Below are 27,259 nucleotides of genomic sequence, written 5' to 3'. Positions count from 1 at the left end.
CAATGATTCTGCAGTTCTTAGGTCTTCTCCTTTGTTTCCAGATTTTTCTCTTTTTATGTCACTCTCTGATGGACCAAATGGAATCTATTGTCCATTAGTTCATGTGCCAGGAATCCAATATTCCTGCAAGTTTTGAAGTCCTGCAATAGTCTCATCTTGTGTTAGGGAATGTAATGATTCCTGATGGTTTTCAAGTCCTGCAACAGTCTTTTTTTTGTTTGTTTTGTTTTGTTTTTATGCCCTCAAGAAGTTTTTTAGATTTAGACACAAAACAAACAGAAATAGAAGACTATTTACAAAGTTAATTACAGGGATAAGTTAAAAAAAATAATACAGATTATTTTTATTTTTTTTTATTTTTTTTAATTATATTTTTACCAGATATATGCATGGGTAATTTTACAGCATTGACAATTGCCAAACCTTTTGTTCCAATTTTTCCCCTCCTTCTCCCCACCCCCTCCCCCAGATGGCAGGTTGACCAATACATGTTAAATACGCAACAGTCTTTATCAACAATTTTTCATCTCAAGGAATCCAATGATTCTTGCTGCTTTTCAAGTCCTGCAACAATCTTATCTTTGTTAGGGAATCCAGTGATTCCTACAGATTTTGTTCTTAGTTCTTCTCCTTTGTTTCGAGGTTTATCTCTTTTTCTGTTTCTTTCTGAAGACAAGGCAAATACGGCTCCTTGGCATTCATCTGTTTCCTTCTCCATCTGTAGGAATATAGGCAAACCCTTTCTCCCAAGCAGTTAACCTAATTCCCATCTATTTACCACTTTTGGGATTTCTCATCACCTGGCAATTATATTGAAGCTGCTTGCACTGGACATTGCCCTTCTGTTGGGTTAAAAAAAGCCTGTATTTTCCCCAATTGTAATCTCTTTCTCCCATCTGATTGTTTCTCTGCTGATTGATCATGTAATCCTTTTCTGCCATCTGATTGCTTTTCGGTTTATTGATCACATCCTGAACTTCTAAAGACTCTCTGGGTGTAAACTCAGCTACCATCATGCCCCACATATCTTTTGTGTGATATCTTGGGGCTGGGCCCTGCCTCTCATTTCCCTGGGTCAAACTACTTTCTGAGGCCCAGTGGAAGCCCTTGTGGCATTTTGGACATAAAGTTTTAGGTCTTCTCTCAGCCTGTCTTCTCACTCTATCTCCATAGCTACACTGAGCTCTTAGATGTCCAACTTTTCCACATTGAAAACATTGAGTTTCTCTAGAAGTCCTTTGCCAAGAGGGACCTTCTCTTTCCATGTTCAGCATGGTCTGGGTATAAGCAGCACGTGTGCCCACTGTAGCACAGTGTCTTATGATCTCCTTTAAAGGAGCATCTTTGTGTAGTCCCCATATAATTCTTTTGCAAATCTCATTAGCATTTTCCTTAGCTAGATGTCGGGTCATTATTTCTGTAGCTGCATTTTCTCTAATAGTTCTTGTAACAGCTGTTTGCAGACGTCCCACAAAACCTGCAAAGGGTTCATTGGGACCTTGCTCTATTTTTGTGAAGGCTTCCCGTCAATCATTTCCTGGAAGGGTACCCCAAGCTTTTATAGCAGCAGTTGCATTCTGCCCATAAGCTGTTGTGGGATAATTAATCTGTTCTGAATTCTCTCCATACTGACCTTCACCTGCTAGTTGGTCAAAAGTGACTTGTACATTAACTCCTGTTTGCCTATTGTGTCTGGCTTGAATCCTACATAATTATGATACTCTGAAAGCCACAACAAGTTTTGTCCAGGTTCTAAATATGTCCTTGCTATGGATTTCCAATCACTCAGGGTTAGGATTTCATAAGACAAATTATCTAGTAACATCTTAACATAAGATGATGTAGACCCATAAAAAGTGCACCCCTTTTTCAAATCCTTAATTTTTTCCAAATCAAAATGTGTGTATCTTCTCCTTTTTTGACCTGAAAGGTCAAGCTCTTCAATCACAGGATATATATTTATTTTTAAATCAGATATAACCTCTCCTTCTCTCTTAGCCTTGACCAATGCCTTTTGTAATCTTGTCAAAGTCTGCTTCATAGGAGATGCTAAATATGTTACTGCCTCTCCTCCTCCTTCTTCTCCCTCCACCCATGAAGGGTTAATTGAGGGAGATAGGTCAGGGGATGGGAAATGACCTAATTTCTCCTGTAGTGAAGTATTACACTCAAAATTGTACTTAACAACTTCATTCTTATCTGATTCTTCATCCTTTTCACCTAGTTTATTTAGATCCTCCCCCTTCTGCTTTTTCTTCTTATAAATTATATAATTTCCTAAAGCCAGTTGTATTAAATTGTATGTATAAAGTGTATCTTTGGAAATTGAGTCAGGTTTGAAAGTATGGTATTCACCCAGTTGCTCTCCTACTAATTTCCACTCGTCTGGATTCAATTCTTTTTCCTTAGAGAACCAAGGAGATTTGTACTGTACAGTTTCTAAAAGTTCAGTGATCTGCTCCCAAAGTATAATCAAACCTTGGCTTTTCATAAGTCTGACAATGTTCTCTAAACGTATTCATTGAACTGGAAAAAAGGCTGTTTTCTAAACATCTGTCCCATTTCAGCAGAAATACTATTTTAGCCCTTTAACAAAGTTTCCTTGTTTATTTTTGTACTCACCCTAATTTCTGGGTCACGGAGGCTTTTCTACTGAAATCAGGATCATGTCTGTTCCTGTTCAGGCACCAAAATGTAATATTCTCTAAAGTGTAATGTTCTCTGGGAGCAGGTTTCCTAGGGGGCTTCTGGGAGCAGCCTTCCTTTCAGTTCAGAGTAATAATCACCCCCAAGTGCAGCCAGGAGTTAAAGTCCAAATCCTTTATTGTGTCCTTCAAAGTCTTGTCTCTTTTCCTGGGCCTGGTTAGCTTTCTTAGAGGCCTATCTGTCTCCTTGTTTCTGAGAACTCTTGCCACTAGTCCTTTGCCTCTGCCAGCTTCAGCCTCTTGTCCTCCCAATGTCTCCATCCAGCACAAAGGTGAAAGTTGGAATGAATCTGACTCAGCCTCTGAGAGTGGGCTTGTGGGCATCTGGGTCTGGCCCTGAGAGCTTCTTGCTTACATACTGTGCACTGAGTAAACTCCAATCATTTCATCACTAGAAAACCATTATTTGTTGTAGGATTAAACCAATACTAGATTAGATTTAACTATTGTCTCCTCAATTCCACTTAGTGCCTTGTTTCAAGTTCTGGTCCATAACATTTCCTTGTAGGATCAGATCAATCATACTGAACCATGCTAAGTTAGATAATTATTGTCTCTATCAATTCCACTGTCTTAGTACCTTGTAAGAATCTCAACATTTATCCTCCTATTCATTCCATCCTTACTCTCTGATTGATTGCCTGATTTTATCCTTTACTGCTTTCCATTTCATCTTCTACACTGCCTTCCCCAAACTGAAGTATTCCTTTTTCCAACTTCTCTGAGTGAAATGTTCTACTTACCATTTCTCACAATCACAAATCACATAGAACACCTATCCTAGTGGATAGCAAAATAAAACTGGAAGTCAGAAACTCTCAACTGCAAGACATAACCTGTCTTTTTCAGGCATCTAAACTACCCCAGAGCTATTCAGTTGTTTAATTAGAAATCTAGGAGTTTCTTATCTAGCAGCTTACCCCTTCTTCTACCTTTTATAATGCATCCATCATACCTGTCACCTACATTGCTTAGTCCATTTAAATTTTGAGCATCTTGGGAAGAACGTAAGGTCCTCTCAACCCTCCTAAATGTCAGCTATGTATTGTAATGATTGCTATTAACAACAAACACTCTAGCACCTCCAAACATACACTGTGTGGGATCAATCCTACCTGGAGCCACCTGCCCAGAACCTTTCTCATCCTAGGCCCCCATCCCATTTGCTTGTAGCCTGACAAGGATGGAGTGTCCACTGACTAGCCTTGTGACCTTGAGTAAATGACTAAAGCATTCTGCTTTAGTGATAGTCTGTAAAATGAAAAGATGAATTAAATAATGAACCACCAACTTTTAGAGCAAGAGTACAAATCAGAGAATGTTTACTCTTGCTCTAAAAGTTGGTGCTTCTATGATGTCTTCGAGGTTTTTTCTTTTTCTCATTTTGTTACTTTGCCTTTCATTTTCTATCTACCTTTTTCACCATCCTCACTGTCAGTACCAGAATAGCATCTCACTGCTGGAGGAAAAGCCAAACTCCTAGGCTTTTCAGGTCTACTATATTGAGAGTCATCCCAAATTTTTTTTATTAAAGCTTTTTATTCACAAAGCATATGCATGGGTAATTTTTCCAACATTGACCCTTGCAAAACTTTTTGTTCTAAATTTTCCCCTCCTTCCTCCCACCCCTTCCCCTAGCTGGTAGTCCAATACATGTTAAATATGTTGAAATACATATTTATACAGTTATCTTGTTGCACAAGAAAAATCAGATCAGGAAGGAAGAAAAAGAAAAACTGAGAAAGAAATGCAAATAACAACAGAGAAAGTGAGAATTCTATGTTGTGTTCCACACTCAGTTCCCACAGTCCTCTCTCTGGATGTAAATGGAACTGGTTTGAATTATTTCATTGTTGGAGAGCCACGTCCATCAGAATTGATTGTCATATAGTCTTGTTGTTGCCGTGTATAGTGCTCATTTCAGTTTGCATCAGTTCATATAAGTCTCCCAAGCCTCTCTGAAATTCTCATGCTGGTCATTTCTTACAGAAAAATAGTATTCCATAACATTTATATATCATAATTTATTCAGCCATTCTTTGATTGATGGGCATCCACTCAGTTTCTAGTTTCTTGCCACTACAAAGAGGGCTGCCACAAACCTTTTTGCACATGTGGATCCCTTTCTTTCCTTTAGGATCTCTTTGGGATATAATCCTAGTAGTAACACTGCTGGATTAAAGAGTATGCACAGTTTGATAACTTTTTGAGTATAGTTCCAAACTGCTCTCCAGAATGGCTGAATATATTCACAGTTCCACTAACAATGTATCAGTGTCCCTGTTTTACCACATCCCCTCCAACATTGGTCATTATCTTTTCCTGTCATCTTAGCCAATCTGAAAGGTGTGTAATGGTATCTCAGAGTTGTCTTAATTTGCATTTCTCTGATCAATAGTGATTTGGAGCACTTTTTCATATAGCTGCAAATAGTTTCGATTTTTTCATCTGAAAATTGTCTGTTCATATCTTTTGACCATTTATCAATTGGAGAATGGCTTGAACTATTATAAATTTGAGTCAATTACATATTTTAGAAATGAGGCCTTTATCAGATCCTTTTGAATGTAAAGATGTTTTCCCAGTTTATTGCTTCCCTTCTAATCTTGTCTGCATTAGTTTTGTTTGTACAAAAACTTTTTAACTTAATATAATCAAATTTTTCTATTTTATGATCAATAATGATCTCTAGTTCTTCTTTGGTCACAAATTGCTTCCTCCTCCACAAATCTGAGAGGTAAACTATCCTACTTTCCTCTAATTTGTTTATAATATGATTCTTTATGTCTAGATCATTAACTCATTTTGACCTTATATATAGTGTTAGGTATGGGTTTAGAGTCATCCCAAATTTGCAACTAATTCCAAGCACTTAGGCACTGATGAGCAGGTGTATGCAGTACTCTTATAAGATCCCTATGTTCTGAGAGGAAAGATATGACCTGTCTTTTCCTACATGCACCATTGTTTCCCTCTTCCTTCTACTTCTTTCCTTACCACTGTTCAGTAGGAATACTGTATCTCCCCTGCAGCAAAGTCTCCTGGAATGGCATAACATGAAATTGGAAAGCTTATCAGTATTCCTGATGCAATGGAAAGGATGCTGGACTTTAAAATCAAAGGATCTGTTTTTAAATATTGACTCTTTTTGACATTGGACAAGGAAGGCATCCAACTGTTCTAGACCTTAGTTCTTTCATCTGTAAAATTAGGCGATTGGACTACTTATCATTCAATTCTCTTCCCTCATTAAACTATAATCCTGTTTCCTCCAGGGACATGGTATCTACCTCATTCAGCTTAATTCTATGATCCCTGCAGATTGGTGCCGAATGGCCTTAGGACCTCCCCTGCTCCAGATTGCTTCCCTACTGCCAGCCCTACTCTCCTATCACCCCTTAGGCACTTCTTAAATCCATATATTTTTTGCTGCTGCTTCTTTGGGAAGCATGGACTCCTTCTAGCCATAGGTAGTTGTCATGCTATCTTTGCTGCTTTTTTGCATTCCAGTTAAGTCAGGAGAGAAAAAGCATGGTTTTATGGGGAAATTATTCTATTAGAGTCAGAAGGCTAGGGTTCAAAACTTACCTGTAATATTTATTAGTAGTGTGACAGAGGTTTCTTGGTTATGTATTTAACTAATTCACAGATGTAAAGAAAAGTTTTAAATTAATAAGGGATTCTCTAGGTTTTTTTAGCCATTTTAATTGCATCTAATTTTTTATGGCCCCATTTGGAGTTTTCTTGGCAAAGATACTGTAGTGGTTTTCCATTTTCTTCTCCAGTTCATTTTAGAGAGGAAAAAACAGAGGTAAATGGGGCTAAGCGACTTGCCCAGGATCCCACAGCTAGTATGCATCTGAGGTTAGATATGAACTCAGGTCTCCTTGACTCCAGGGCCAGCAGTCTGAGCCACCTAGATGATCATTATTTCTCTTGGCACTTACAATTCATTCAATATATCTCAACCAAGAAACCAGAGCTCCCTCCAGGCTAAAATATTTCTTCAGGCCTCTCTTTTCACATTGTTGGTTCAGCTACAGTGTAGGCTTTGTGTTTGCCTATCTCTAGATCTTTTTACTTACAGTAAATCTTCACCAAAATCCCAATATTAAACAAGTATTTGTGATTTACAACAAAGAATCAAGTAAATTACTACTTCCCCTGTGAATCATTCAGTTCTTTCTAAGAGAATATGGAAAAGGGTTTATTTAGCCTAGATCCTAAGGAAGATGCCCAGGTGCCCTCTGAAGAGGTTCACCCTTGCTGCCCTTTCCCTTGCTATACCATGTAGCAAAACAATTTACACATCATGGCAAGAATGGTTCCAGGATTAATTCAAGCAGCAACTCCAGCCTCTTACAGTAGTGGGTTAGAGCATAATGATAACATGGCCAAGAATTGAGTTCGCACACTTGGATAAGTTATTACCTTTTTTGACTTTGTAATCACAGACGCCACCCTTATTCCAGCCAGTTGTCTGATCATGATATCATCATGGTAGGCAGCTGATGAACTGGAATCAAATTGAATGAAAATTTGTCTCTTCTAGCTACTTGCACCATGTTGCACAAGTCGCTTAACCTTTGTTGGCCTTCACTTTCTTAGCTAGGATTCTAGCTTGCTTCCTCTTTGGTCATTTGCACCTTAACTCCATATTAGAGGCAGGAGTAATCAATTCTGAACAAGTGAATAATTAAACATCCATTAAGGGGCAGATTATTGATTTGGCAGGTTTGACTGAAGTAGATATTGAATATAAACATAGTGTTTTGTAGAGACTGGAAAGTGTATAGAAGGTAAAAAGATGCTTTGTTGGATCTGAGATAGTATCCTTATGAGATTATCCTTCACCCACATAGAGGGAAAACTACTTAAGCCTTCTGTCTTGTCTGCTCTTGTCTTCCCATAAATCCTCCATAATAAATACACAAAGCAAATACCAAAAAAAAAAAATCAAGACATATAAATTATGCAAATTACACAATGTTTACTCATCTGTCCCTTTGAACTTGAACTCCTTGAGGATGTATCTGGTTTTTTTCCTTTCATTCTTACATCCTCAGGCTTGGCCCAGTTCTTTTGCACACAGCAGGTACTTAATAGTCACTGGCTGAATTGCACTAAATAGAGAAGCCAGCTAGTGTGCTAAGTGCTTTATTCAAGTCTTTTAATGTGTCATTGGTACTCAACATGAGGACTGTCCAATTCTGTTGTTCATACTTTGTGGCCAGCTCACTTCTTTTTTTCAATCATACCATTACCTTAGTATCTCTTTTACCTCTTTTGGGGGCACACATTCTCATTCATATGCTGCAACTTCTTTTCACCCACTATTCATCTTTACATTGATCCTGAGATCAGAGGCAATTTTGTGTCTTTAGAAAGCGGTTTGGGATCATGGAAATAACTGTGAACTTTCTGATAGAACTCAGTAAAGTTCCCTTGTAAATTAATAGAGCTTTGTAGGCTGAATCTACAGCCTGTGATCTGCAGACTATTGGGTTGACTTCTTGATTCAAAGTCTCAAGAGTACTGTGCCTTGTACAAATCATTTTAATTCAACTTCCACTCCACAAATAGTCATTCTGCACGTGTCAGTCCCCTACAAGCCACTAAGGCCAGTAGGAGAAAATGCGTAGATGAAAAAACATCATTCCCTGCTCTCAAAATACTTAAGCATTGGAGGGAAGACATGATGGGTATATGGAGAAGAATAGGACAAGATAGAATGTAATAAAGGAATGATGAGAGATATTTAAAGTAATTTAGAAAAGTAGGGGGAGGCAGACCAGGAAAGGTATGGTAGAGAAGGTCACATCTGATTTTACCTGGAAAGAAGACAAGGATTGAAAACTATAGATTAGAAGTAGGGAGTGCATTCCACACTTCCAGCTATCCTTGTTTTTGTTTCTCTGACTTCCTAGAGAGTCTTTCAGCCACTTTACTGGGTTACCTAACAAATCTCCCCAATGAGTTGTTCAAAGAAAAGTGCAAAACAGTATGAACAAAGACCCTCCTCTCCTCCCCAATTTACACACTTTGACTCTAATCTCTACATCATGGGCACAGTTTCTAATATCTTGTCTCCTCTATCCCTTAAAATGGTTTTGTTGACCTCGAAGTAGCTTGACAATAGTATGGCTGGTCTCAGACATAGAAATGAATTCAAATCCCACCTCTCTTGTGTAATAACTGTGAGATCCTAGGCAGGTCACTTAACCTCTCACTGCCCAGAGAGCTCTCTAAAACAGTAGGTTACAGAGAAGCTGCCATCCTGCAAAGGGATTTACTGGGAGTTCTGTCTATGAATAAAACCACAGGTTCATTTACTATATCCAATGCACATTGCCTAAAATTTTGGCAAAATCAACAAAGAAGGGGAAGCAGATGTAGCTACAAATTCCAGAGGATTCTTTTTTGTGTCTTGCCACAATATTGCAGTTTGGAAGAAATCCTTGTAATGTGTCTAGAGTGGTGAAAGACCCAACCTTCTCACTTTATCCTCCAGCTGCTAGCCTGGACTTTGTGGCCAAAAGCACACTGCCCATTTCTTCTGCACAAGCCTGCCAGAGAGGGATGACTGGAAACCTATCTTGAGGCGGAGCAGGATGGATATAGGAGGATACTTAAGTGCTGAGCATTGGAAGACAGTCTTGGAATGGAAAATAAAGGTGAAGGAGCAGATGGTTTGGATAGGAAGAGAATGTAAGTGGATTGAAAAGAACAAAGAGCAGTCCCTCTACAAAAGAAACAGATTATTAGTTATTATTACGCTATTAATCATAGGTTCACGTTCTATTGTCACTGCCAAAGGATAAAAAAAGAATATTCATTTCCACAGACCCTCGCTTCCGGATTTATCTTTTCCCAGTTCTCTTTCCCATTACTTCTCTTTTTCTCACCCTGACTTTTGTAGTCCAAAACACAAAATTAAGAGCAAAGTTATTTTTCAGGCAGCATGAATCTGAGGCTACAAACTACAGCTGAAACAAACTTCAAGTTTATTATTTCGTTATCATCACTCCCCTTTCCTAGTCTGCAGGTCCTCACTTTAGAATTCTGAATTTGGCAATGAGGAGGAAGAGAGATGAGGTGGCAGACCAGGGAAGGTATGGTGGAGAAGGTCGCATCTGATTTTACTTGGAAAGAACACAAGGATTGAAATCAACAGAACAGATTTAACTGCTCTTTTAAACCTTGCTTTTATTCAGTCATTTTTTTCGTTGTTTCTGACTCCTCATGATCCTGTTTGGATTTTCTTGACAATGATACTAGAGTGATTTGCCATTTCCTTCAGGTCATTTTATATATGAGGAAACTAACAAATAGGGTAAATGACTTGTTTAGAGTCACATAGCTAGTGTCTGAAGCCAAATTCGTTCTATGATGAATCTTCTTGACCCCAGGCCTGGCACTTGTTTGTCACCTACCTTCCCTGCTTTATCCCATCATCTCTTAATTGTATTTTCTTCCATTAACCCTAAATACTCAGAGAAATAGGGTCTTCTCTTGTCTGGATCCTTAGATCACTTTCTGGATACAGATTAAAATTTCTGTTATCTTACCTGCCAGTGTTTCCATGATCTTTGCCTGAAAGGAGTCATCCATATCCTTCAAACTTTTGTATTTTCATATTTTTTTTTACTTTTTGCTGAGGCAATTGGTGTTAAGTGACTTGCCCAGGGTCACACAGCTAGGAAGTGTTAAGTGTCTGAGACCAGATTTAAGTTCAGGTCCTCCTGACTTCAGGGCTGGTGCTCTATCCACTGCGCCACTTAGCTGCCCCTAAACTTTTACGGTTTTAACAAAGCATCATATGCTATCCTTTTGGACAAGGTGAGAAAACGTGATTTAGATGATAATACAGTTATGTGGGTTCAGCACTGGTTGAACAGATGTATCCAAAGAATAGCAAAGAACAGATTGATGCTTCCTTGGAGGAAAATGTTTATGGATGTCCCAGGAATCAGTTTTTGATCCTATGCTGTTTAACATCTTTATCCATTTTGCCTATAAATGCATAGACAGCATAATTATCAAATTTGCATATAAATAGCTATTATAATGGATAATAGAGCCAAGATCTAAAACTGTCTCAGCAGGCTAAAATGGTAGGCTGACTCTAGTAAAGTAAAATTAAGCAGGGATAAATTTCTCAAATTCAAGAAATTACAAAAGTTTGCTGGAAAAAAAGATCTATGTGTTTTACTGGACTGCAGGCTTAATTTGAGTCAACATAATATGGCAATCCAAAAACAGTCCAAAACTAATTTCATCATAGAATGTTAATATAAAGTCATAGTGTCCAAAATAAGTTATTTGTATCCCCCACTTCAAGTAGGTACTTAGAACAGAGGTATTCATTGCTGAATAGTCCTGTTAGCTTTACCCTAGTTAAAAATCTGGGTTTTTTTCCCCATTTCTGGGTATCATATTGAAAGAAGGACATTGCAAAATGGGACTCATCCTCAACAAGGATAGTGAGAGACTATTAAATTAGAGATAATCTAAGAATATAAGGACTATTGATAAAACTGGAGCTAGTTAACCTGGAGAAGTGAAGGTTTGGGATTTCAGGTGATTCATAAACACTGTTTTCAAGTGTTTGTAGGTCTATCATGTGGAAGAAGGATTTCAGTTTGTCTTTCTGACTCCAAGAGGATAGAACTGGGGTTTCATTTTATCTGTTAGATTGTAAGCTGCTTAAGGACAGGGTCTTCTTTTTTGTATCCCCAGGACTTAGCACACAGTGCCGGGCACATAATAAATGTTGATTTATTAACACTGAATTATTAGCACTTAAAAATGTTTATTGTATGATTAATGAGTAGATGAGAGTAGCAGAGAGATAGATTTCTACTAGATGTATGAAAAAATAAATCCCAACAATTAGAAGAATACTTATAAAAGGGAAACAATTACTTCAAGAGATGGATTATTTGTAGGGCATAAAGTAGGAGCTTTTTTCTTCAAGTTAGACTAAAGGACCTCTAAAGTCTCTTGATTCTGAAATTCCATTTAGGATCCAAACCACCACAATATCCAATTCTCATTCAAGAAAGGAAATAGTATGTAAAATCTAGTCAGGAATTGATCTCTTCCTATAGGCAGAATAAATAACTATTTTTAGAGAGATATGTGAATCCAACAATAAAGCACTGCTATTTCCAAACATTCCTCCTATTACCCTGTAACAGTGCTTGAAATCATAAGTTCAATGATTCTTTTAGACAAAAGTACGAATCTTTAGAGCAGGGTTTCTCAAACTACAACCCGAGGGCCAGATGCAGCGGCTGAGGATGTTTATGCTGCCGGCAGGGTTACGGCAAATGGGCTGAGGGGCGGAGACAGTGTGAGGTTTTGTTTTTACTATAGTCCGGCCCTCCCACAGTCTGAGGGACAGTGAACTGGCCCCCAATTTAAAAAGTTTGAGGACCACTGCTCTAGAAGATCCTTATAAGTAAGTTACCACAAGGGTAACCCATGAATCCATTAACACATTCACATAGTACATTAGAAAACACATTTAAAGTGGAGGGACCAAGGCTCTAGACAAAGCTGAACCAGCTTTGAATCATTTGAATCTTTCTTTTCTCTAGACACATATCCTTAGATTACACACTAGAGGATCAGACTAGATTATCTTTAAAGTTCCTTCTCCCTCTAATATTCTTAAATATTATGGTCATTCATACTTAAATAATTCAAAGATCTATTTTTTGGTGGTTTTGTTTTCTTCAGGGCAGATTAAAATTTTAGCTTAAAAAAAAAAAGTATTATATGCCAGGTTATGCACTGAGAATATAAAAACCAAGGCAAAAACACAGGAACTGTGAAAGGGTAGACACCCTCAAGGAACTCACATTCCAATGGACATAATGCAAACAAATATATACATCCAAGATACATACAGTATAAATGAGAGATAATCCCAGAGAAAGTCTACTAGGGTTGGGGAAGAGATAGAACAGACCTTTTGCCAAAGGTGGGATTTGAGTTGAAGAAACCAGGGAAGCCAGAGGTCAAAAAGGAAAGAATTCTAGGCATTCCAGACAGCCCATGAAAAAGACTTTATTGGGAAATAGAGAGTGGTGTATCAGTAACAGCTAGGAGTCATGTGTGGTCCTGAGGGGAGTAAAGGGTAAAAAAAAAAAAAAAAAAAAAAAAAAAAAAGGAAATGTAAGAAAGAAATAAGTTGTAAAGGGATTGAAAATCCCCAAAACATTTTATATTTAATCCCTGAAATAGTAGAAAGCCACTGGAGTTTATTGACGAGGGAAATAAAATGGTCAAAATTGCATTTTATTGGGTGAGCCTATGATTATTCTCTAAAATTAAATTGAAATTAAAAACACACACAAAAAAATTTTTATATGGTGGAATGTATAGCAATAGGGAAAATCGTGGAGAATACAGTGCCATTTTAAATGTTTACTAAACCTGTACTGTAGAGAATATTGTGCTGAGAAAGATTTTTTTTTTTTTAATGAGAAGGCATGATCTCTGTCCCCATGATCCTTACAATCTAGTAAAGGAGATAAGCCAGGTACACAAAGAATTATCATAAAAATATTATGTAAGAAGACTATAGAATATGAAGATGTCACAGTAGATAACACACTGAATTGAAATCAGGAAGACTTAAGAGTCTTAGACAATTACTAACTGTGTGACTCAGTTAATCCTTTTTGCCTCAGTTTCTTCATTTGTAAAAGAAGATGGAGAAGGAAATAGCAAACCGCTCCGCTATCTTTGCCAAGAAAACTTCAAAATGGGATCATGATAAAATTTAACATGACTGAAAAGTCTGAATAACAACAAAAAAGGAGGATATGTTTGCAGACGTGCTAGGAGACTATGGAGGATGAGAAGAACACTTCTGTCACAGATTCTAAGAGGGGATACAACATGTAAATAATTATGTATATACAAAATGTATACAGTTTAAATGAACAGTAAACACAACCAGCTGGGAAGACAGTAATTCCTCCTGCAGAAGGTGGAATTCGAGATAGTTTTGAAGAAAGCCAGAGAAACAAAGAAGCAGAAGCAAAGGAGAGCATTCCAGGTCTGGGGAACAGTCAGTGAAAAAGCCAGGAAAAATGGAGCTTTGTAATTTAAGAACAACAAATAGACCAGTTTTTCTGGGTCATAGAATGTGTGGAGGGGAATTAAGTATAAGAACATTGGAAATATAGAACCAGGCCAGGTGATGAAGGACTTTAAATGGCAAATGTATTTTACATTTTATCATGGAGTTAATAGGTATCCACTGAGAGTGGGGAGGAGGTGACATAAATCCTTGTGCTTTAGGAAAGTCACTATGGCAAGTGAATGGTGTTTGGATTAGAGATTTGAAATAGTGGAACCAACTAGAAGTATCTGACAATAGTCTAGGTATTAGGGGATGAGAGTCTGAGGGGAGAAGGGGAGTATATGTGAGAAATGTTACAGAAGTAGAAGTTATGAGAATTGGTAATAGATTGGATATGTGGATATGATGAAGTTGGGGAGCTTTTGGGACATCCGATTTGAGTTGTAATGTTGAAATGTGCTTAAGAGAAAGATTTCTTTTATTATTAAGTTGTTTCAATACTGGCTGACTCTCCATAACCAGACTAGGGTTTTTCTTTGACAAAGAGTGCTTTGCCATTTCCTTGTCCGGCTCATTTTGCAGATGAGGAACTGAGATAAACAGGGTTAAGCGACTTGCTCAGGATCACACAACTAGTGAGTGTCTGTGGCTGGACTTGATCTCAGGTTCTCCTGTGTCTGGGCCCAGTGCTCTATCCTGTAGGCCATCCAGATGGACCCAAGAGAAAGATTAGGGTTAGTTATATAGATCAAGGAATCATGTTAATAGAGATAATTGACCACCTGGGAGCTGATGAGATTAATGAATGAGGTAGGATTGAGGGAAAAGAGCCTTTGATCATCTCCAACTCTTAAAATTTTTAATTTCTTTCAAGATAAGACAAAGAAAGTAAGCTCAATTGCTTCTTTTAAAAGACCTTCCCTGATTGCCTCTTTTCACTAAGTTTTCCTCTCTCCATGAAACTACTTTGTATTTTATACAGGGTGTTCCCAAAGTCTCAGTGTTTCTTTAAGCTTTAATAACTAATATTTTTACATATTATCTATGTAAGTGTCTTACAACAGAACATAAGCTTTATGAGGACAAAAATTGTCTTTGTCTTCACAGGACTTAGCACACTTCCTGGAACACAGAGGTCTATTGAATTAAAGAATCCATTCTGGTTCTTAGTAATCACTTTCATTTTATGAACACTCCCTTAATAGTATTAGATTTGTCTATAAAGTGAAGTTAAGTCCACCATTTCAAGGAATTTACCTTCTCCCTCCTTTTTTGAAAAGGCAACTCAATAATATGGCATCTAGGTATTCTCTTACCATTTTCTTACCTAAGAGAGATTTCCTAGTTAGCTATTTTTGTTCTATTCTTTCTAGTCCAAAGATCATTCTTGGCAGGAAATAAACAATGCAAAATGAGGTAAGTAGTTCTGCTATTTACTGTCCTTTGTTATTTTTGTTTCTACCATCTTTTCCATTATCTGATTCTTTTTTTCCCTTTAACATAAATAAAATATTCTCTTTTACTTTCCTTGGCATTCATCTTCAGTCTCAGTTCATTCTGATTTCACGGAATGACCCCAGTCTTTAGTGTCTTCCTTCCCTCTCTCTAAGTTTAATGAATTCATTGTACTACCTTGTCAGGCTCCTTAGGCAGTTTTCCTCTAGTATTTTTCAATGGAATAATTTCGTTTGTATCAGTAGGATTTTGTTCTTGAAACTATCCCATCCCTTTCAGGCTGACATAACCTCTAGAATGACTTTTAGGTTATAGTATCCTCATTGTACTTTCTTTGAACACTTTAAAATCCATTCTCTCAAAATCTGGGGTGTGAGAGAAGTTATATTTGCTTTCTCTCCTTGAACCACCATAGACTGTCACATGGAATGGTCACTTTCTTCCAGAGATCCTATCATTATTACATTGCAGTCAATTCCTAAGCACTAAGCTAAGCAGTTAGTAGTGATGGGCTTCGTGTCAGAAAGGCCCGAATTAAAACCCAGCCTTAAGCACTTACTGTGTGATCCTGGAAAAGTGAATTAACCCCGTTTGCCTCAATTTCCTCATCTGTAAAACTAGCAAAGAAATATCATTGCCAAGAAAACCCTAAACAGGATCACAAAGAATTAGACCCAACTGAAACAATTGAACAATAACAAACCAATTCCTCTTTATTTCATATTATTCCATTTGGGCACTCACCAATCAGACCAATCTAATAATTGTTCTCTATGCTTGACATTAAATCCTCTATCACCATGCTTTAATACAAGTGCTTCCATGCCTGAAAAGGTGTTCCCTCCTTGTCTCCATCTCCTAGAATCCATAACTTTTTTAAAAATGCATCCAAGAAGCCATATGCTTACATGAAGTATTTTCTGATCCCCTCTTTTACTCTCCTCCAGTAGCTCTTTTTCCACATTAAAATTGTTTTGTATATTCTTTGTATTCATTTGTTGTGTATTATATTGTCTCTCTTTCAGTAGAATGAAAACTCCTTAAAGTCAGAAATCCATTTTCTTTTGTCTTTTTACTCCTAACACATATTACAGAAGGTGCTTAATAAATGTTGTATTGAATTGAATTAACTATCATTTATTAAGTGCTTACTAGGTGCTAGACACTATACTAAACTTCAGAAGTACAAATATTAGTAGGAAGAGAAATACCCTCAAGGAGCTTACATTCAATGGGGGAAAACAACTTATAAAAGAAAGCTGAAAAGTCAGGAGTATACCTAGTAGTGAAACAGTGCTTTGGTTTATCCCAAAGAGCTGGGTCACAGTGAAGATGGTAGAATCGAAATCAAGTTCAAAATAGCATTTTATCTCATGATTGGATCAACCTCATTAAGATAAATCAAGAAACGTAATACCTATTCTGCTTTCAGCAAGGAAGGGCATTCTAATCAATCAATAAACACTTATTAAGTGCCTACTGTGTGCCAGGTACTGTGGTGATTCAAAGGAACACATATGACAGCTTCCATTCTCCAGAAACTCACAGGGGATACATGCTTAATGTAGGGGATACAATATGTTAACAGTCATTTACAAGTCATTTTTATATATTTATGTGTATATATATATATATGATAAAGTGGAGATAATTAACAGAGGGAATGCTAATTTTTTATTTTAAAATTATGTATTTGTTTCATTAAATCTGTCACATTTTAAAAAAAATTACATTCATTAAAAAAAAATTTTCGCCCTCCTATGCTTCCCCCACCCATCAAAAAGGCAAACAGTACAAAATCAATTATACATGCGAAGTCATGTAAAACATTTCCATGTTAGTTTTGTTGCAAAAAAAAGTAAGAAAAATTAAGAAAAAAAAGTATGCTTCAATTTGTGCCTAGAGTTTATCCCTTCTCTGTTGATATTTTTCAACATGGGTCCTTTGGAATTGTCTTGAATCATTGCCTTGATCAGCATAGCTAAGCCTTTCACACACAATCTTGCTGCATATGGCTCTGCTTGCTTTGCTTCAGTTCATATAAGAAGGATTTAGAATTAAGGGATATCAGGAAAAAATTTCTATATAAAGTTTGACTTTATCTGGAGTTTGAAAGAAACCAGGAATTCTAACATATATTTGGATATTTGAATTCCCCCATTACCATTATATTATTTTTTTTATGATCCCTGTCCTGAATGCATTATCCATTTAATCATTGATGGTAAGAAACTGCTGTTTTCTTAAATAATTCATCTCTGTACCTAATACCTGTTACAAAACTTCATTGATTTTCCTTTCCTCCTTCCCTTCATTCTCTGTCATATTCTTCTCTTTCCAAATTTCCTTTCATAGAGCAGGAATCTTTCCTTTCTTATCAGATATATTTTCTTCTTTCTTTTCCTTTTGAAATATTTCTTCCATTCTCTAGGAACATTTCCTTCTACCTGATAATCTAAGCAACAGAGAAGTATTCTTCCAGAGCTTTTCTGGAAGAAAAATTTTTAAGCAGGGAGATTCTTAATAACTTGCATTTCATTCACCTGCTGATATTACTCATTAAGGGACATAAGACAAGAGTGCAGAAAATCAAGAGAAGTTTGGCATGGGGGATAGGGGAAAAACACCACAAGGCAGAGTGTTGTGGCGGGCGTAACCCAAAGGTGTTCAGCAAAGATAATGTGAGTTATGGACAGATTTATAAGGGAAATTTAAACTCAGAGATTTGACAGAACTTGGATTTCTGACTTCCACAGAGGGTGGGAGCATAAGATTAAGAATAGAAAGAAAAGGTAGTAAAAGTTGCTTATGATCAGCCAAGGGTATAAAGTGAGGAATGAGGATATAGATGAAGTAAAATACCTTAAAACAAGAAATTGGAATTAGAAAGGTAATCAGCATGGCCATGGACTTCTGGCAGAAGAGAAAGGCTGAAACAAGGACTAACTTGTTCAAGAAAGCATTATGGTGCAGGGGACATAGTTCTGGATGGAATCAGAAAGAAGTGGGGGAAAGCAGGTGTTATGCCACGTGTGCTAAGTGCTTTACAAATAGCATCCTCACAACAATATTGGGAAATAAGTTGGAGGTTATCTCTATTTTACAGCTGAGGAAATTGAGGTACACTTGCCCAGGGTAGCTAATAAATTTTGATTTGAACTCGTCTTCCTGACTTGAGATTTGGTCTTCTTTATTCACTTCCCCATTTAGCTTTCCCCATCAAGAAAGCCTCCACCAGGGGAGTAGTGATTGAGTCCTGTCACCATCAGTTATTACACGTTTACTCCCAAAGGGTGACTGGCTCTTGTTCTTTTCAGGAGTTTCCAGCACTGTCATTCATGAGCTGCCATCAGATAGCTTTTACAAAAAAATATATTTACTATCAAAAGCAAAGACAAAAATTACAAAAATATCCCCCAAACATGCAAACACTTTCTTCTCTGCACATACACACTAGATCTCATTTCCTTCACTTGTAAAATGGGGGAGAGGTGTGAATGAGATGATCTCTAGTTCCCTTAATAGTGCTAAATTCTGGGAGAGAGCATTTTTTGTCTACATGACAGGGACAAGGATTGGAGAGAGGGTGATGGAATCTCTCAACATTGATGGGTCGGGATGGTGAGGCAGGGTGGGGATGCCAAAGTGAGGGACCCAAGATAGCCAGGAGATGGCAGGAAGAGGGGAGGACCAAACTCCTGTCCCCATCTTAGTCTGTGGGTGTTTACTACTCTAGGATCAGAAAGGGAAAACACATATGGTGCAGGCTGAGGTGCAAGGAATTCATTAAGTTAGGGAGAATTGGCATGGAAATGCACCCAGGACCTGGATCTCTCTTCCCAGATCTGCCTGTAAAGGATATGAATAAAGAATCAATGTTTGTTTGGTGTTTTTTTTGTTGTTGTTGTTTTTTAACTTAATCTGTTGCCTCATCCATGGAACCTTAGCCAAATTCAGTGAGGTCTTCCTCTCCTGTTTATCACCAGAAACAAGAAGAGGACAAGCCGAGGCACCGGCAGGAGGAGGAGAGAACAAGCAGAGAAGACAAGTTGACCCTGGAACCGCTTTTCAAAGTTTTGGACACACCTCTGAGTGAGAATGAGGAGACAGCGACCACGCTGCCCGCCCAGCTGGACCGATCTCACAGCATGCAGATGGAGGGCTATTTGGGTCGCAAGCATGACCTGGAGGGTCCCAATAAAAAGGCATCCAACAGGTGGGGGACAACAGAGACAGCCTTATCCCTGAGCTGAGCAAGTAGCAGAACAGGCAGCCTTATGCATAGGATAATTTAAAGAGTTTTCTTCCTTCCTCTAGCCATCAATTGATCCCTGATATTCCCTAGTTAGAAGGTATTCATTTGTCAGAAAGTTTCCTTTCTTTGGAAATGAAAATACTACCAAGAACATTAGTGCAGCTATAATGAAGAGATAATTGCACCTAGCCTCAAGCTCTGGGTTTGATTTCCTGTTATGCTACTTACTGTCTGAGTAACCTTGAACAAATAGTCTTTTAACCCCAAAAGAAAAAGATTAGAGTGAGTGCTAATGTCTTTTCTACCCCACAAATCCTCCGATCATATGATCTTAGTGATCAAAGAACTTCATAGTGATCTTTTTCTTGGTGTGTGAGGTTAGAGAGAGAGTAGAAATTTATTATAATTTCGAGGGGAAGCTAAAAAGGAAGGGGGGAAAAGCTGAAAGGGAGGCCTGGGAATCTGAAAACAGAATGTGCTACCTGGTTTTGTTAAGGGCTGATTCTGAGGCTTTAATTGAAACATTCACCTCTCCTTCCCCCATCACATTCTAGACATCTTCCTTCACCATTCACAGATTAAGTTCAGCAGAAGGCTAGGGTCAGAGATGGGAGGGATTATATTGTGACAGATGCCAAGCACACCTCAGGTTCAGCAGTGGTTCCCCCCAATACTGTGCTAGCAAGGGAGCTCCTGCCAGGAGATCTCTGAACAAGGTGCTTCTTCAGCTCCACAGAGTAGGATGCACAAATCTTCACTACTGGCCTGGCTAAAAGCACAGACCATGACAGTGACTCAATGGACCATGACTAATTGACCTTCGGAGTGATCCCTGCATAGTCACTGAAACTCTCCATGGCCTTCACCTGCTCCCCAGTCCTTCGTTCCAGGGGCTTCTCTGACTGGACAGGGGATGAGATCCAAGGCAAACCTGGGAATCATTATGTACCCAGTGCCCACAGCCTCGGGACTCACCTAGGGAAATCCTGGGGGCTTCATCCTATCCTTATTTTACTTGCAGATCCTGAAGGCCACTCACATCCCAGTCAGATTCCTTGGGCCTATTTCCCTAGCAGAGGTCTGTGAACTTGTTTGTTTTATATATTTTAAGATATTATTGAGAAGAGACCCATAGGCTTCACCACATGCCAGAGAGTTAAGAAAGCCTGCACTGGAATCCAAGGCACATATACCCTTTTCCTTGTTATATAGAACCAGCTCCAGTCAACCTATGATCTTCAAAGGTCCTTCTTATGGACAGTACTTTTTAGGAGGTCCAAGAGCCTCTAGGAACAGTAATCAAAGAGTTGTGCCTATTCATCAGGGTCTGGTTCTGAAGTTTGCCATATTCCCAAGCCTAACAAGTAGTAAAATGAATCTTCCAAGACCTAGAAGGGCAGAATTTCCCTGATCTGATCAAATTGACCTGGGACCTAGCTATGTTCAGCTCATGGTAAAGAAGCATTCTGAATCAGATGTGCCTTTCCTATGTAAAGGACGCATTATCCTTATTTAGTTGCTAGCTAGACTTCTTCAGGAAATAAACTCTGAGATGCTGTAAGAGAGCGGGTCCCATGGTATGGTGGTGGAAGTCACAGTCCCCAAGTTAGGAAAGTCAGCGTAGAAGGCTTACACAATAGGAAGTCAAATGTGTGATGTCTAATCAGCTGTTATAGTGAGGGATGGAAGAACAGGAAATTGTGGTCAGAGAGAGGAATTTCAGTTAGGTTCTTGAGGCAGTATCATTCTGGCCAGGCCAGTAGGTAGCAGATGTGCAGGTGGAGTTTTGTGATCTTGAACAAATCATTTAATGGCTTCAACCTCAGTTTCCTCATCTCTTTAATGGGAATAACATACCTGTACCACTCACAAGGAAATGTGAGAATCATCTAAGTTTAGCTATGATAAATCAATCATTTCTGAAAACTAAAGCATTATAGGGCATTATGGCATTACGAGCCCCAAGTTCTAGTCTGCCACTAATTTACTATGGGACTTTTTGCTCCTGTGCTTTAATGACCTTGTCCAATAGCATAATCTCCTTATCTTGCAGTGCTGTTGTGAGATTGAAATGAGACTTTTAAAAAATGTTATTTCAACATAAAAATTATTGTTAAGAATTTGCATCTGAGCTCAGGAGTAACCAGAAATTCTCTTTTTCTCATTTTCAGGTCCTGGAACAACCTGTACTGTGTGCTCAGAAATAACGAGTTGACATTCTACAAGGATGCTAAGAATTTGGCCATGGGGGTGCCATACCATGGGGAGGAGCCTCTGGGTCTGAGGCACGCCATTTGTGAAGTTGCAGCTGACTATAAGAAGAAGAAGCATGTCTTCAAGTTGAGGTGAAGTCATGTGGGAGGCTGAGGCATTCTAGGTCCAGCACTTAGAATATCTCTTCAGAGTAGTGTAGAATCCACGGGGGTGGAAGCAGCTGGTAGGTCAGACAAGGTGCTAGCTGAGAGGAGCACGGCTGTATGTGAGGATGCTCCCCCAGGGCCAAAGAGCCTGGGGTTTCCTGGCTGAGGTGAAGCCTGCTAGTTTACTAGCAATTTTAGCTCCTCTCATTCTCAGTCCCTGGAACAATGGGGAGAGGATTTAAATCTCAGCTTTCTCTCTTAATCCCCAAGAATACTATCCCTATGCCCCCAAGACTGGGAAGTTGAGATGAGTTCCCAGCGCACCCTCCAAGCTTACTTTTAGCCTGATGAGGCTATGAACTTCCCGCCTTCAACTATAGTCTACTCAAGAATGGAATCAGTCTTAGGGCTGATCCAACCCTCAAAGATCCCACTTAAAAGATCCTAGGGCCAAAATGGCCGAAGGCACCTGCAGGTGTCAGGGCTGCTGTGAGGTGGAAGAAGTCTGAGACTAATGGGGCTACCGAGTTCCGAGAAGATACGAATTAGCTTCCTGCTTAATTTCTATTGAGGGGTCAGAGGGGCAGCCACAGGACAAAAAACCCTTTCTCGTTCCAGGTTGAGTAACGGCAGCGAATGGCTTTTCCATGGCAAGGACGAGGTAAGTTCAGAATAGAAAAAAGCATCATTACCTCCCGAGAAGTAGCATTGTGCTGCTCCTTTGAGCACAGCACAATTACGTGTGTGTGATATTTCCCATGTGCTTGTGCACACATGCCCCCACTAATTGATATAAAGCCTCTGGCACTTTCTGCCCAGAAATCACCGGGTTAGAGTTATTACTCTGTAACTTCATACTGATACTCGGCCACAGCAGCATTCAGGGATGATCGCAGTGCTGACGTAGTCTGTTTACAGCTGAGGAGTTATGACTTACCCTCTCTCTAGGGTGTGTGGATACTTCTGCTCCCTCCCTCACCCCTCTCTCTGTCCCCTTCCACAGGAAGAAATGCTCTCCTGGCTTCAGGGCGTGAGCACCGCTATCACCGAGTCCCAAAGCATCCAAGTGAAGGCCCAGAGCCTCCCCCTACCTTCCATCGCCAGCACAGACACCAGCTTTGGAAAGAAGGACAAGGAGAAGAGATTCAGCTTCTTCCCCAAAAAGAAATAGCTCCTTCCTTACTCCTTTGTGGGATGGGGGCAGGTGAAAGAGAGAGGTGAAGGGTCTGCCTGGGGCCCCCACCCCATTGGACAACATTGATTCTGCTCGGGATGTTCAGTGCAGAGGCCCCCAGCCCAGGCCAACCATCATTCCCCTCCTTACTCCCCCAGCCCCCACTGTCCAGGCAGGATGCTTTACCTCAGCCACAACCCGTTGGCCCCCAGCCAATCTCTTCTTCCGACCCCTGGCCCATGCTTTCCTCTAACCCCATAGACCCAGCCTTTGTCTATAGCCCACTCTGCGTGGTCCGAGGGACTCGGGGTCAGTCTCAGCCCAGGCTTGAGGAAAGGAATAACTGGACTGCACCAGAGCAGCCTGGAGAGGAGCTTCCATTCCCTGCAGCACTAACTGAATCACATAAAGGGCTTTCACCTCATCTTATGCTGGGGCCCTGGGACCCACATTTGAGTGAATAGCTAGGACTGCATGGAGACTCCCTGATCCTTCTAAGTTAAAATGGGCCTGCTTTTCCCTCCTTTCAATATCACTCCTCTGCTCAGCTTGGAAACCGCTGAGGTAGGAGAGAGGTTAATTATTGTTGTTCTTTTGAGACATGCCCAGAGAAGGGGAAAGGGTCTCTTGTAGAGTAAAGCCCTTTCCCCTTCCAGCGTTCCGACAATTAGTGGAGCAATCCTTTCCCTACACCTTAATCACTTTTATATCCTGTGTCCCAAAGCTGTGTGTGAATTCACTGGTCCTGGTCACTCTCTCCTCTAGAATGAAGGCTTTTATCGGCCTTATGTCCTGCTTTATTCTTCCTTTCTCTTAAGCAACCTTTGACTGAACTGCTCTCTCAGACCCATTTACCCTTTACACTTAGAAGAGGGGAGATAAGCTGCCCATCTCCTTCAGTCAAGGGTCTCTCTGTCCCAGGAGAAGCATCCTGTACTCAATGGATGACAGGCTAAAAGTTACAAAGCCATGTGTACCATATGGGTCCCTAGGTTCCCCTAAGAAATGGGCCTTCTGCCTCCAGTGCCATCCACTTCTCTCCCCACAATGCTACTACTCCTAAGGCCAGTCTTCTGGGAGTCCTTCTTGAACTGTATGACTAATTGCCAGAAGTTTGCCCAGATCACTCGCCATTGCTTGGGTTGCAGGAAGAAGGGACAAGAGAGCTCTTTTTAAATGGTTAGAGCTCTCAACTCTCAAGCCCTGAGAGAAGAGACTAACTGGAGTCTCTGACTCTGCTTCTGCTCTGGGTTTTTAAACCTCATCAGCAGACCAATCCAGTAGCAATACTTAAGTATATAACTCAGATTCAGGGCCTTTCTTCTTTCTGTCTGGAGCCCTCAAGGAAATAAAAGTACAGGTTCTCCAGGCTCCAGGTGGACAGTAGCCATAGGGACCCAGAGAACCCCTTGAAGGGTACCAGATTAGCAGGAAGCCCAGAGCATTTCACCCTTCCAAGACAGAGGCTGAGAATCCCAGAGCCAAGGGAATGAAGTGTCACTGATCACCAAAGGTAAATAGCCATTACATGTAGCTGTAATACCACCTCATGCTAGAGTTGGACCCTGTGAGGAGGTAAGCACCCGTCCGTAGTGGTACATGCATCCATTCATCCATGGGACTTCAAAGAGAAACTTCTTTCCGAAGGGCAAGGCCTTGAGTCCTGAAGGAGACACAAGGACGCAGAGTTCATCCTCCCCCTCTGCTCACAGATAAATTTGAGATCTGTACATCTTGTGGTCTCCCAAGAAAATCCTCCTTACAGAAGATCAGGGCCAGAGGCCAAAGACTGCATTTTACAAGTCTCCCTTTTCATTGCTCCACTCTGAGAGCAACACAACTCGAAGTGGTGTCTTGTCAGGAAGGAAAGGGGCCGGTGATGAGGTGGAGGGGGCAGGCAGATGGAAACATATTTCCCCAAGGGGAAAGAATAAGTGGATGAGGGCCCAGAGCCTGAAGGGGAAAGCATCCACATTCTCACAGGACCAGTGAAAGGACCGCAGTCTCTATCTCCACTGTCTTATGGAAGAAAGGGAACTAGAGTAACTTGAAATCCCTTGTGAAAAGGTGAAGGCTCTTCTGGAATAGTACTGTGGATATTGAGCAACAGCAGCTCAAGCTGTATCCATCAGTACTCAGAAGCCACCGCTCAAGTTCTCCCTTCTCACATTAGCCCTGGCCATTAACGATGGGAGAAGGCCTCATACAGGAAAGCTGTATGGTTCTGTCCTTCGGCTCTAGCACTACCTCAAGGTAGATTTCATGGGGAACCCACTGTAGGAGCGATTATTGATCAAAGTTTCAGGAAGTAAGGGTCCTTCTCGGACCCTAGATCAGTGACAGTGATCATATCTCTTCATTTAATTCCAACTCTCTTGGCCACCTAATATTGTGTCTCTGATGTGTAGCATTCAGGGGGATAGGAAGTGGAAGGGCACCTCCTTGGCCAAAAAAAGTGAGGCAGCATTTGGCATCTACAAAAACTGGCTCTAGTCAGGAAGCTGCAAAGTAGCTTCTGAGAGCAGCTTTCCTCAACATTTCCATGGGAGCATTTTTAAGGAGTTACCTTGGCTGAAATGGGTAGCAGGGAGAATACCATCAACTATTTTTTTCCCCATTCCATGCTACCTCAAACAAAAGGCATATTCAGGAGAGAGAACTATCCCATCCCACATCTCTGGGAGTTCCTGGGCCAGTTAGCTCATTTTGGATATGTAAAATGCCTCTTCTGCTCCTTTTCATCTCTGTCATCCTGACCACCTAGGAGACAGAACTGGGCTGAAACTGCAGGACAATTCACTCATTATGGGCACCAATGGGACTGAGCTTCATTTAAACTTTTTCTTACTTTTTCCTTATATTTTCTACTTTGTGGTCTTTTTCTTTTGTCCATTTCCTATACCAGGTTCATACCCCTGTTCCTATTGGCTCAACAGGCTTTTCTTCTCCCTAGAATGATTTTTTGAGGGAGTGGCTCAGTTGATTCTCATTTACCACCTATTCCTTGCTCCCCTCACCTAGATGTTGGTCCTGGGCTGGACCTGTGTGGATCAGGGAGAGGCCTCCAGTTCCCCATTTGGTATTCTGTCACAGGAGCTATGTGGACGAGGCTGATATCTGCTCTATACCATTCTGCTTTTCTGCCAGGCTCAAAGAACCCAAAAGGGTTCCTGGAAACAATACAAGAACAAGGAAGAAGGAAATGACAGCTCATCATACAGCTTTGTACAATGGATGAGAGAACTCAGGGAGGGTGGATGGAGGGTGTGAGGGGGGCCCTGAGAATGGTGGAGCCCAGTGAGCACAGACCCTCCAACCAGCTGGGCGCTGATCTCCATCTGCTCAAATGTGCTTCCACTGTCCAGAGAGGAAAATCAAACCCAAGTTTTTGCTTGGGAAGAGCTTCCCGACTCATTTAATAATTTTTCTAATAAACTAATGACTCCCTGATCTCTATTGTTTTGTGTCTTTCAATGGCTCCCTTTACCCTTCTGAACTAGGGAAAAGAATTGGTCAGGCATGAGAGCAAAGCAAGAAGGGAGAACTCTGTTTTGTACTATACTACTGGTGGAGGCAACATCAATGGCCTCTGTACAATTAGAAGCTCAATAATAAGTTGCAGAAATATGTACTTTTTCTCTTCTCTTGTCTCCCCCACCAATTTAGACAAGTTAGAATGTCAGTTAGAAAATTTTCAAAAGACAGTGATTCCACCCAGAGGAGCCCACCTTTATTTCTATAATGGTCGTCTTTCTCTAGTAATACCCTATGTAGTAACTTGTAAATCTGTAAATGTGATGGAAAAGCAGAAAGGAGTAAGAGCTGGCCCTCTGGGCAGCCACAATAAGGTGTCAAGCCCACCTTTCATCTATAGGAGAGCCCCTCAGATTTTTATCCAAATTTGATTTACTCTTCTTTTTTGGAACAGTGATAACATTACTTATTTATCTGGATTCTAAGGCTACAGCAAATTAACAAAAATCAGAAGCCAGAAGGGCTGCTGAAATGAGATAGATTAACAACAGTGAGAAGAAAAAGCTGACAAACAGGAGAGGCTTTTTTTTTTTTTAAACCAAGCTTAAAAATCTATAGCAATTTGAAATTTTTCAGTATTGGAAAAAAAAAAAAATCCCCTAATACAACTCAATTATCCCAAAGAGCACCTACCATATTATTATATAGTACAATAACTAGTATTCATAATGGTGATCT

The 27,259-nt window shown here is 39.9% G+C and overlaps 1 protein-coding gene across 3 annotated transcripts in view; it reads left to right on the top strand.

Annotated features, from left to right (window-relative positions):
• Positions 1-26,497, top strand: part of SPTB (spectrin beta, erythrocytic) — a 168,600-nt gene extending 142,103 nt beyond the window's left edge. For all 3 annotated transcript variants that reach the window (XM_074290370.1, XM_074290372.1, XM_074290373.1), the window contains exons 33-36: positions 19,245-19,474; positions 21,685-21,858; positions 22,492-22,534; positions 22,877-26,497. In XM_074290370.1, coding sequence (XP_074146471.1) covers positions 19,245-19,474; positions 21,685-21,858; positions 22,492-22,534; positions 22,877-23,044 — 615 coding nt within the window. In that variant the 3' untranslated portion in view covers positions 23,045-26,497. The remainder of the gene's footprint in view (positions 1-19,244; positions 19,475-21,684; positions 21,859-22,491; positions 22,535-22,876) is intronic.
• The last annotated feature ends 762 nt before the right edge of the window (positions 26,498-27,259 follow it).

The sequence above is a fragment of the Sminthopsis crassicaudata genome, chromosome 2 (genome assembly GCF_048593235.1).
Source record: "Sminthopsis crassicaudata isolate SCR6 chromosome 2, ASM4859323v1, whole genome shotgun sequence".
NCBI lineage: Eukaryota > Metazoa > Chordata > Mammalia > Dasyuromorphia > Dasyuridae > Sminthopsis > Sminthopsis crassicaudata.
This window is presented reverse-complemented; position numbering and strand designations above follow the sequence as displayed.